This window comes from Mesocricetus auratus, unplaced genomic scaffold (assembly GCF_017639785.1).
Source record: "Mesocricetus auratus isolate SY011 unplaced genomic scaffold, BCM_Maur_2.0 Super-Scaffold_100003, whole genome shotgun sequence".
Taxonomy (NCBI): domain Eukaryota; kingdom Metazoa; phylum Chordata; class Mammalia; order Rodentia; family Cricetidae; genus Mesocricetus; species Mesocricetus auratus.
Genome location: NW_024429188.1, coordinates 88,741,382 through 88,754,021, shown reverse-complemented (window position 1 = coordinate 88,754,021; position 12,640 = coordinate 88,741,382). Strand labels below are relative to the sequence as shown.

Here is a 12,640-nt window from a genome sequence, read left to right as displayed (position 1 = left end):
CGTCGTGGGGTGTTCAATGCCTTTCTTCTGCGGTTCTGAGTGCTTGTTTGCCTCTGTTCTAGGCCCACCTGCCATTCGCTGTTGTTGGCAGCACGGAAGAAGTGAAGATTGGCAACAAGATGATGAGGGCACGGCAGTATCCTTGGGGGACGGTGCAGGGTGAGTCTCCTGCACATGGGCTACACTCAGAGAGCCCCATCTTTGTGTGTCTGCTGCCCCCTGCCATGATATAACAAGTTCCTAGCTTGTCCCAGCCTCTACTACTCATTTTGGGTCTCAAACAGCCATAGGGGTCACTAGCAGCAAGCTCTGGCCCCGTGCTCAGATTCTATGATATGAGCAGACTCCTTTTGTCTCTAATGGAGAAAGTATTCCCTTATACCCCCCAAAAGAACAAAGACAAATGGACTTGGCACAACATAGAAAGTGAACATGTCATTAGGAGAGGCACAAGAATGTTCACAGCAGTGTTATTCATAATGATAAATTATTGCAAACAATGAGGTGTCCATAAAAATAGACTGGGTAATTTATGAAACACTTATGTAATGGGATCTTAGGCAGCAACGAAAATGAATGAATTGCAGTTACATCTGTGTGAATGGATCTCAGAAACACAATGCTGAGCTAAATAAAACTACACAAGAATGCATGTGATAGGTTTCTATTTGTATGAATTCCAAACCAAAAGTTGGCTAAAATAACACAGAGCCCACACAGTGGAAGGAGAGAACTTACTTCTAAGAGTTGTCCTCTGACCTTCACACAAACACCAGCACCCACGGGAGTACACACATACACACCCATGCCCCCTCACACTAAACAAATTAAAATTCAAAAAATACACAAATGAAGAATAAACCCCAAAGTCAGGATAGTGCCTAAGTTTCATTGCCAGAGGAGGCAGGGAAGAGAGAGAGAGGCATGGGATCAAAAAGAGGCCAGCAGAGGCTTCCAAGGTACTGATAACATTAACTCTGGTTGTGGAGATAATTAAAAAATTTTAATTTCCTTAAATTGCACACACCTATTTCATATATATGTATATATGTATGATTATTTCATAATTTTAAAGAATCAGATATATACTACATACACTCATGACAATTCATTTTGGGGTCTGTCTCACACATACTATGTTACTCAGTTCAGTAGGTAACGTGAACCCTAGGACATTGCAGTGGGCAGAAGTTTGGGGCCCTGAGTCTGTAGCTGTAACCTGGGCCATGGCTGGCAGCTTCTCTGTAAATTCATCCCAATCCTTGGGCAAATAAAGGAGTGTGGGCGCTCAAGAAGGGTGGCATCCATCTGTAAGTCCAATACTGTGTGTGTGGGGGAACTGACATGAAAGGTTCGTGAGTTTAAAGGCAGCCTCGGGAAGGTGTGTTTTGAAAAGCAAAAGTAAGAGTTGATGGTGAGCTGTCTACCCACATAAAAAGGCTGGCATGATTCAAGGCACAGCCAAGCCCCACTCACAGTAGCTGGATTTCTTTCCTTTTCTTTCTTTTGTGGTGCTGAGGATAGAACACAGGCTCTCATGCATGCTAGGCAAGTGCTCTGCCACTAAGCTATGTCCTCAGTTCTTCTATGTTACAATGTCAGAGACTGAAACCAGGCCTCACGCATGCTAGATGAAAACTACTATTGAGCTGCATCCCCTGTCTGGCTGTCCCATAGGTAGGAGAACACTATTTGGCAGAGCTCTGCTAAGTTTTGCTTCTCTCCGCCATTTGGAACTGGGGATGTGTGTTAGTGTTCTATTGCTGTGAAGAGACACCATGACCATGGCAACTCTTATAAAGCAAAGCATTTAATTGGGGCTGGCTTACAGTTTCAGAGGTTTACATCCATTGTCATCATGGCAGGACATGGTAGCATGCAGGCAGACCTGGTACTGGAGAGGAAGCTGAGAGTCCTACATCTTGACCTGCAGACAACAGGAAGTGAACTGAGACTCTGGGCATAACTTGAACATATGAGACCCAAAAGCCTGCCTCCATAGTGACACACTTCCTCCAACAAGGACATATATACTCCAACAAGGCCATACCTCCTAATAGTACCACTCCCTATGAGACTATGAGGGACAATTGCATTCAAACCACCACAGGATGTTACACTAGGAACATTGGGAAGAGGTTTCTGGATCAACAGTCACACCTTTGGAGTCTGTGGCCTGAAAGACAGGACCCTGAGGTGGGAGGAGACAAACCATCAGATATAGTTCTAGTGACTTCCTTCCTCCCACTTGGACTACCCTGCTCTTATTCCAAATTGAGTTTTGTTGTTATTTTCTTATTTTGAACTCCTGAGTTGACTATTCTTTTTTAATGAAGAAGCAGTTGGACACTGATTAGGAACCTTAAAAAGACTTAGAATTATTCCTTTTTTCTCTGTCTTTAAAAAATGGGTCTCATGTGTCCCAGGTTGACCTTGTAATCACTATGTAATTGAAACTAGCCTTGAGCGCCTGCCCTCCTTCCCCCACCTCCTAAGTACTGAAATTACAGGTGTGTACCACCATGCATGCCTCTAGAATATACACATAGCTTGCTACCAATGAGTTATTGATGCAGCTTTTCATATTAGTTTATGTTCTAAGACAACAAGTAGAGTTCAGTCCTGAATGTAAAGGACCTTAAGTTGAAAGAGTACGTGGACCACTCTGGACTCTGAACAAATACTTTTGATGACCATACCTGACTATCTATAATGGTACAAATATACTCAACTTTGTCATTCCAGAACCCCTCCTCTCTGTCCCTACTGCCCTCTCCCACACCCTGAGAGACAGAATCTTGGGTAGCTTATCAGTTCATCATCTGAGACACCACCACCCCCCTCTACATGGCCAAATACTACCTATCCAACACAGTGGATCCAGGCCTGGAGATATCCTGACAGAGCCCTGCTTGCAGAATTGCTCTGGCCAGAAGTCCACTTTGCTGTGATTTAATCTCCTGCATTCTTGTCTATTACCCAAAATACAGACCTTTCCCCACAAAGCAAAGAAGTGGTACCCACTTTCTACTGCTTAAAATTGCAGCAGTCAGGCCATTATCCACCCTTGGTAAAAAAAACACCTCCCTGGAAGCTTCTACTACCTACATGGGCCACACCTGAGGTCTGCCTCTCCATGTCTCCATCACCTTTTGCTACCCTCGTTCTTTTTTCCTTGCTCTCTGGAGAGCCCATCTATGGTCTTTGCCTCTCCCCTACACTACCTGGGTTTGAAGTCTAATTCTGCAACTTGCTCACCATGTGACCTTGCCTAGCCTTCTGGAGACCTTGTGAAGATTGTGTTCTAGTATCTGCCTGATAAATCCTATTCTTCCTCCCAGAGTCATCCAAGAGGTTGTGTCCTTGGGGAAGCCTATGCTCTCCTGGGAGTTCCTGGGTCCCCTCTTCTGAGCTTTCACTGTGCTGCAGGCATGCATCCATGTCTGTAATTTTGGCGCTGCATTATATTGTTCTGTTTACATGTGCTTTCCCACTAAGCTGCAGGGTCCTAAAGGAATAGCCCCAAGACTTCATTTCTGAATTATCTGGGCCACAGAGAATACTGGGAACAGAGGTTCCACAAATATTTATTGGGTGTATGGATAGATAGTTGTGCATGTGTTGTCATCTGCAAAGCAGTGCAGAGCAGATATTCCTGTGGAAGTCTGCTTGGCAAATTTGCATTGAGGCATTAATGAAAGTTCTTCGATATTTGCATAGTAGTATTGCCCTTTCAAAATGTGTCATTCCCATTTACACAGAAAATGGAAATAGGTTAAATTTGTAGGTGCCGTATAAAGAGGCTGCAAGGTGATGTCACCATAAGACATTTTACATCTCATTTCATCCATTTCTTCTTCTGCTGGCCTTCCTTTCAATATACTTCCAATGCCCCAATCCCTGCTATGCAGTTGAGAATGAGGCCCACTGCGACTTTGTGAAGCTGCGGGAGATGCTGATTCGGGTCAACATGGAGGATCTGCGGGAGCAGACCCACACCCGGCACTATGAACTGTACCGCCGCTGTAAGCTGGAGGAGATGGGCTTCAAGGACACCGACCCTGACAGCAAGCCATTCAGGTACCACTCATACCAGGCCAGGCCTGGCCAGCCTGGTCCAGCTCACGAAGCCTTTCCCTGGAGAATCAGCAGGGAATGAGAGGTATGGGAGTTAGCTAGAGGGCCCAAAGTAACACCTGGGTCACCAGTGCTGCTTGACTGTTCCCTCTCTGTGTCTGCACATCCGCCAGAAGAGCTACCACCCTGCTTAGAAAAGCAGGGAAGGGAGGGGGCCCTGAGAAACCACTCTGCTGGTCACTGCTTAGCCCCTTCTTCCCATATATAGCTGCTCTAGTGAGCCAGGCCCACAGAGACCCTGAGCTGGGGCTTTGTTCTCCTGGGTGGCAGTTAGGAACTGTCGTCTGTTCCCACTTTCTTCATCTGGCTCTCCTGTTGCTTAAGGCAGGTTTCCAATGTTTTCTTTCCCTTCTACCCTGTTCCCAAAAAACAAATAGGGAAAGTCAGGCATGGTGGCGCATGCCTGGAATTCCAGCACGGGGGAGGCTGAGGCAGAAGGCTTGCTATGGGGTATCTAGAAAGTACTGTTCAAGCCCAGGATGCATAGCAAGAGCAACACTTTAAAAAAGAAAAAAAGGAAAGCTGGGTATGGGATTTGACCCTAAGTTCATCCCTAAGACCAGATAAATAAATAGGAAGATACAAAACAGGACCACAGTCACTGTGCTCATGTTGGTGACCTTCGTGATGCTCTTCCCGCACTACCTAAGTAGTGAGTTTTCTTTTGACCACTGAGGATGAATAATCACTGGTGTTTTCCTCACATCAGAATCTAAAGTGCCTTTTAACTATGCAGGTGGGAGCCATAGACCAATGGAAGCATCTGCTCTGTATACACAATATGTGTCATCAGCCCTGCATTTCAAATTACCATGTGTTGCCCTTTACCATAATTCTATCTCCTTTCAGGAAATGTCAGACACCCATGAGCAAACCAGGGAGAATATCTGTGGGAGAAAGGGCATTCAAATGGCCCCTGGGATCCCACAGAACCTGTTCATTGCAGACACGGGCCTTAGGACACTGTACAAGCAGTCCTTTGGGGATGTCTGCTTTAGGAATGGCAGCTTCCCACCCCTCTGTGGACAGGCAGGTCAGGGCGCCAGAGCTCCTGAGCTGGGGGAAAGCAAGTTTGTCTCTGTTAAAAGCACCTCGGTCTCTCCCCTTCACCTCCCCAGCTTTCATGTGCACCCGGAAGGAGGTGTGCCTCTACCTGACCATTTAGCCCTGGCCTTTGGTCCTTTGCTCCATCCTCCATTCTTCTGTCCCTGCATCTTCTTGACTCTTTCCAACCCGTCTACCTTGCTTGCAAATAATCAACGCCCAATGACGTCCCTTTTTAGCTCTGCTCTTCCTTGCCAGTTCCTCCCCTGTCAAGAGGCTTGTCTCTGACAGGAAAGAAACATTTCTGAATCTACTGTTCCTCTTCCTCCTCCATCACTTACTTCCTCAGCCCACTGCAATCTGGCTTCTGCTTCCAGATCTCCACAAAAGGGCCCCTCTCCAAGGCCTGCAATTGTAGATTGGTGGCCGATTTCATTGTGAATTGATTTTTCTCTTTGATTTGAATGTGAAAGATTAATTTGACTTTCTTGTGATACTCTGCCTTGGGCTCTTTCAGTTTTGGCCTGGCCAGCTTTATCCACGCCCCGCCCCCTGTCTTATTGTTCCTTGGTCTCTCTTTCGGGCTCCTGCTCTCCAGTTTTCTCCTTTAAATGCTGGTGCTCCCTCAGGGTTCCTTCCACGGGACTCTTCTGCTCTTTCATACTCCTGTCTCTCTGTTCTGGTTGTCTCTATTCTCACAACCCTGATTACCACCTAGGTATTTGATGACTCTGAAGCTAAAACTTTACCATTGAAGTCACGGACACAACTGCACCGCAGACATTGGCACTCAGACAGCCTATGGATGCCTAATGTGAATCCACAGTAGTCTGCCATCTAGTCCATGTTCTTCTTCCTCCTTTTCTAGCATCTCCTATTGCTGGTCACGTTCTACCATCTACCTAGTGGCCCAAGCCATAGACTAGAACCAGCTTCCTTGTAGGTATATTAGGAAAGTTTAATGGAGATCGTAAGATTCAAAGAACAATGCTCATGAGGGAAATAAGATACACTTGAGAAAGTAGCTATGAGATACTCACAGGAGAGCTGTCTTGATTTCTCCCAAGGCCTGGAAATCTGCAGCCCTTATTGTTCCTCCAGATTCCCTGCCAGCCCTTAACATGCAGATCCAGCCATGTCATACTTGAATTGTTGCAGTTTCCTTCCCAGAATAGCCAAGTGGACTTTCTCATGTTCTGAGTGATGAAAACCACTTGATGATTACATGTCCACATCTTTAATGTGGCATCCAAAGCCTGTCCTCTTCTTCCAGGCTCGCAACCTCCCCTCTCACTCCTCCATGGTTCGCATGATTTCCCCACGCCTGTTCGAGTATAGCCACATTCCCAGGACCAGTACTCCCCACTTGTGCCTCCCCACATGCTGCTCTTTTTTTAGGAGCACAGCCCTTCTGTTCTTCACCAGGTTGACTCTTACTTTTTAAAAAAGATTTGCAGACTGGGGGCAGTGGTCTTCATCCAGGCAGCGCCCATTAGACCCTGAGTTCCTGAAGGACAGGCATGGTGGGTCTGAGCTCTAGATGCTGAGCAACTAGCATCATGTTTATTCACGCAGTTCACTTACATGGTAGGTATAATCTCAGCAAGTGTTTGAGCCAGTGACCCATCAATGTGGTCGCTTTCAGAGCCAGAGCCTGGGAGTGCCGTGCGGTGGGAGGGAGGCCTTAAATGAAGAAACAGGAGACCCAGCTTCTACTGTCAGTTCTGCCTCTAGCTAGGTGTATAATCTTCAGTGGGTCACTTCACCTCTGTGAACCCCAGTTACCTCATTTGGAGAGAGAGAAGGAGAGAGAGACAGAGAGAGACAGAGAGAGAGAGAGAGAGAGAGAGAGAGAGAGAGAGAGAGAGAGAGAGAGAGAGAGAGAGAGAGAGAGAGAGAGAGAGAGAGAGAGAGAGAGAGAAGATTTCTAATAGGTATGCAGTTCACCAGGGCCCCCTGCCCTCTTCGGCAGTTCTGTGATATTGCTGTCGCACACCAAGCTGTCCCCTCTCCTTTTGTGGCTCTCTCTCTTTACATTTCTCTGTCAGAATCAGAATTAGGGAAGAGAGGATGAGGGGACTCGGGATGGTTGGGGCCCCATTTTCTTGACCAGGAGTTGCCCCAGAGACGGTGGAATTGACTTGATCATATCTACAGTTTACAGGAGACCTATGAGGCGAAAAGAAATGAGTTTCTTGGGGAGCTCCAGAAAAAAGAAGAGGAGATGAGACAGATGTTTGTTCAGAGAGTCAAAGAGAAAGAAGCTGAGCTCAAGGAGGCAGAAAAAGAGGTAAGTATGACCCTGGAGACCAGGCAGGTAGGATGAGAGAGACTGGGTGTGGTGAGAGAGGCCTCGGCAGAGCAGCTAGAGAGGAGAGAGACTTGTAGCCTCTGGGGAGGACTGGAGTGCAGCTTGGATGGGGAGAATCTGATGACATCTGTGTCTTTTTGGCCTTCATTCCTGAGGCTGGGGCATTTTATCATTCTGTTCATTGTTTAGAGGTGTTGCCATCCAACATGGTGGTTATTTTGTTGGTGGTGGTGGTGGTGAAAATTTGAATTAATTGATCTATTTAGGTTTTGAAGCAAAGTTTCTTTATGCAGCCCAGGCTGGAGTAGAACTCACTGTATAGCCTAGGCTGGCCTCAAATTTTAGAACCTATTGCTTGAGCCTCACAGATCCTAGGATTACAGGCATGTAGTATAATACTCAAAAATATTTTATTAATTGCATAAAACTATGGAATATGATGTGCAGTTTTCATGTTATATAACAGTTACTAAATCAAGCAGATACATCAGTCACTTCATTTCATATGTTTATCTTTTTGTTGTTGTTGGTTTTTTTTTTTTTTGGTTTTTCGAGACAGGGTTTCTCTGTATTGTCTTGGAGGCTGTCCTGGAACTCGATCGGTAGACCAGGCTGGCCTCGAACTCACAGAGATCCACCTGCCTCTGCCTCCCAAGTGCTGGGATTAAAGGCGTGTAACACCTCCTCCCAGCTGTTTATCTTTTTTGTTCTGTTGGAAACATTTAAAATGTAAGCCAAGCCTGTTCACACAGGCCTATAATCTAGCAAGAGCACAAGTTCAAGGCCTGCCTAGGCAACTTAGTAACATGCTGTGTCTAACTAAGAAAAGTTGAAAGGGGGCTAGGGATGAAGTCTAGTGGTAGAACTTTTGTATAGCATGCTTGAGGCCCTAGGTTCAAAACCCCGGTACTGCTGCATTTAAATTATACTCTTGGCCATTTTTAAATATACAATAAGATTCAAAATTCAGTCCCTCTCCTTAGCCCATTTCAAATGTTCAGTCATTATGCAACTGGTTCAATGAAACTCATGTATTGAACAGTACAGGTACAGAGCCTCTCTGGTAACTATAGGGATCACACAAAATACTCTTGAGCAGTGGAACACTCTGAGTCAGGGGAAGGTTGATCCTTTTCCCACTTCCTGGAAATTTGGAGTTCTGTAGAGACAAATAATATTTTCATGGCTGACCTGCCCTATCCTACCCTCTCTGGTAACTATAGGGGAAAGTAGTCCCAGACCATATTAGATAAAATGATATAATCCAAAATGTCAACAGTGGGGTTGCTGTTCACTTAGATTTCCTACTCCGTCCTCTTGAATTTTTGTTTGTTTGACTGGATGTCTATTTGCTGTGGGGCTAGGGATGGAGCGCAGGCATTCTGCATGCTAGATATGTGTTCTTTCCATCACTGAGCGCTGCGCCTAGCACCTCTATTTTGGTTTAGAGTGGAAAAGGCATTAGTGAAGTTCTAGCTGGTTTTTAAACTAAGATTTGATGGTCCTTTCTAAGCACATGCAGTTTGGGCTGGCTCAGCGGGTAAATGCTTGTAGGTCAAGCTTGACAACCTGAGTTCAATTCCTGGAATCCACATAAAAGCCAGATACAGTGTCACCCATCTGTAACCCTGGCATCCCTATGGTGAGATGGGAGGCCAGGACAATAGAGTCACCTGCAAGTTCACAAACAGCTAGTGTAGGGCATGCTTTATGGCCTAGACAAGAGAGACACAACTTCTAAACATTGTCCTCTGTCTCCATATGTACATACGACACATGTACATACACAGTAATTAGTAATAACAATAATAAAATGATATTTTATGTGCATGGATTTTTTTGTTTCCATGTGGCTTTGGAGCCTGTCCTGGAACTCACTCTGTATACCAGGCTGGCCTTGAACTCACAGAGATCTGCCTGCCTCTGCCTCCCAAGTGCTGGGATTAAAGGCATGCGCCACACCGCCTGGCTCATGGATGGTTTTTGCTTGCATGTATGTCTGTGTACCACTTGTATGCCCAGTGCCTAAGGAGGCCAGAAGAGGGCATTGGATTCCTGGAACTGGAGCTACAGGTGGTTGTGGGCTGCCAAGCAGACGACGGGGATTAAAACTGAATCTTCTGGAAAAGCAGAAAGTACTCTTAACCCTTGAGCCATCCCGCCAGCCCCTAATAATAAGTTATTTAGAAAGTATTAATCATATGCAGTTATTCCTCTAAGCAATGGCCTTGGCTTACAAGGCCGCTCTACCAGTTCACATCCTGATGCCAGAGTAGTTGGCATACAGTACGGTTTTGGAATATCAGCCAGCATGTCACTTCTCTGGACCTTAGTTTCTCTCTTTTTTTTTTTTTTGAGACAGGGTTTCTCTGTATTGTTTTGGAGGCTGTCCTGGAACTCGCTCTGTAGACCAGGCTGGCCTCGAACTCACAGAGATCCACCTGCCTCTACCTCCCGAGTGCTGGGATTAAAGGCGTGCACCACCACCGCCCGGCGCCTTAGTTACTCTTTATGATGTTATTATCAAAGACCTACCCGACAAAAACAATTTAAGGAAGAGTTTGTTTTGGCTCACAATTCTGGGGACACAATTAATTCATCATGGTGAGAAAGCGTGAGAGCACAAGCGTAGTGCAATTGGTCACCTTGTACAAGAAGAGAGAGAGAGACACACAGACAGATAGACACACTCACACACTCACACACACACACACTCACAGAGAGACAGATGACAGACACACACACAGAGACAGACAGACACACACACACACTCTCACACACACACTCAGAGAGAGAAACAGACATACATACACACAGATAGAGACAGACAGACACACACACACACTCTCACACTCACACACACACTCATACACACACAGAGACACAGACACACACACACTGAGAGAAAAACAGACAGACACACACATACACAAACACGAACACACACAGAGACACAGACACAGACAGACACACACATACACAAACACACACACACACACTGAGAGAAAGACAGACAGACACACACATACACAAACACACACACACAGAGACACAGACACACACACACTGACATAGACACACAGAGAGAGACAGACACACACACAGACACAGACAGACAGACACATACACACTCACACAGAGAGACAGACAGACACACACATACACAAACACACACACACAGAGACACAGACACACACACAGACACACACACTGAGAGAAAGACAGACAGACACACACATACACACACACACAGAGAGACACAGACACACACAGACACAGACAGACACACACATACACAAACGCACACACAGAGAGACACAGACACAGAGAGAGAGAGAGAGACAGACACACACAGACACAGACAGACAGAAACACACACACTCACACAGAGAGAGAGACACAGACACACCGAGACACAGACAGACACACAGAGAGAGAGAGACAGACACACACACACACAGAGAGACACAGACAGACAGACACACACACTCACAGAGAGAGAGACACAGACACACAGAGAGAAAGAGAGACACACACAGACAGACAGACAGACACACACACACACACACACACACTGACTATTGCTACCCACTTAATTTTCTCTTTTTAATTCAGTTCAAGACCCCAGCCCATAGAATGGCGCCACCTACCTTCAGAGTGTTTGTTTCCACCTCAGCTAGCCCAATCTAGACACTTTCATAGACACCTAGAGGCTAGTTTCCACAGTGATTATAAATCACCCATCAAGTTGGCAGTCAAGATTCACCGTTACACCCCTCAAACATAAATAAGGGAAACAATTACTCCCCAAATCTCTTCATCTTTGATCTCCTAGGACTCTCCACAGCTGTCACCAAAACTTTGTTAAAGGTATTGGTTTTAGTTCAGTTTCACTTTAAAAAGAAAAATGTCACCCATTACCTTTAGCAGCTGACACTCCCCTCAAGTGACTAGGTGAAGCTAGTATTAGGGTATTTTGTGCATTCCAGTGGCATGACTGTCCATGATTCTTTTTTATTTATTTATTTACTTATTTGGTTTTTTGAGACAGGGTTTCTCTGTATTGTTTTGGAGGCTGCCCTGTAGACCAGGCTGGCCTCGAACTCACAGAGATCCGCCTGTCTCTGCCTCCCAAGTGCTGGGATTAAAGGCGTGTGCCACCAACGCCTGGCCTGACTGCCCATGCTTCTGGTACTCTAATCCACTTGCCACAACAGCATGCCAGAATATGTTTGCTGTTCTTTGAGTCTGAGATTCCATCCAAGGTGAAGGAAGCCCTACCTCTCGTTAAGACTGAGATCTCAGGGCTGGGGAAATGGCTCGGCAGTTAAGAACACCTGTTGCTCTTACAGAGGACCCGGCACCCATATGGTGGCTCCCAACTATCCTTAACTCTAGTTCCAGGAGATTTGATGTCCTCTTCTGACCTCTGAGGGTACCAGGCACATATGTGGTGCATATACACACATGCAGGCAAAACACACATACATGTAAAATAAATAAATCTTTTAAAACTTGTTTGAAAAGGCTGAGTTCTCGACACTCATCCAACTTTATGCAATCTTTTTTCTCTCTTGTTGCTATGGCTTAAATTTTTATCATGATCCATGTTGATCTTTCCTGATTAGAGGGGATAAGAGAAGGCGGCAGGAGTTGGGGAGGCTGGGGAGACACCTCACTGAATAAGAGTGCTTAGCCTGGAAGCATGAGAACTTGAGTTCAGAGCTACACCCACATAAAGAGCCAGGCATGGCTGCACATGCCTGTAATTGAGCCTTGGGGAGCCTTGGTAGATCCTAAGTGGACTTAGCCAGGAGGAGAACTTTATATATGGGAGATCCCATTGTATAGTCCTCCAAAAGTTGGGTTGACCTTGGGGAAATATCTTCATTTATGAGACTTTCAGTTTCCTCATAAAACAGACATAGTAGCAGAGTCTACCTCAACTGTGTTGTACTCTAGGCATGCTGGAATACACCTGTAATCTCAGTGCTCAAGGTTAGCTTGAGGTGCACAGAAAGACCCTGTCTCAAAAAGAAAGCAAATAGAGTGCTGTATTAATGAAAAAAGTTTTTATGTATTAGATTTAGTGGTTGGCTTGTAACAAATGAAGTAAATACTATTATCAACCACACCCAATAACTACAG

General features: G+C 45.6%; 1 protein-coding gene across 6 annotated transcripts in view; it reads left to right on the top strand.

Annotated features, from left to right (window-relative positions):
* Septin6 (septin 6) overlaps window positions 1–12,640 on the top strand; it is a 75,425-nt gene that overhangs the window by 50,591 nt on the left and 12,194 nt on the right. For all 6 annotated transcript variants that reach the window (XM_040744553.1, XM_021234716.2, XM_021234714.2 and 3 more), the window contains exons 6-8: window positions 63–159; window positions 3,912–4,080; window positions 7,339–7,471. In XM_040744553.1, the coding sequence (XP_040600487.1) occupies window positions 63–159; window positions 3,912–4,080; window positions 7,339–7,471 (399 nt within the window). The remainder of the gene's footprint in view (window positions 1–62; window positions 160–3,911; window positions 4,081–7,338; window positions 7,472–12,640) is intronic.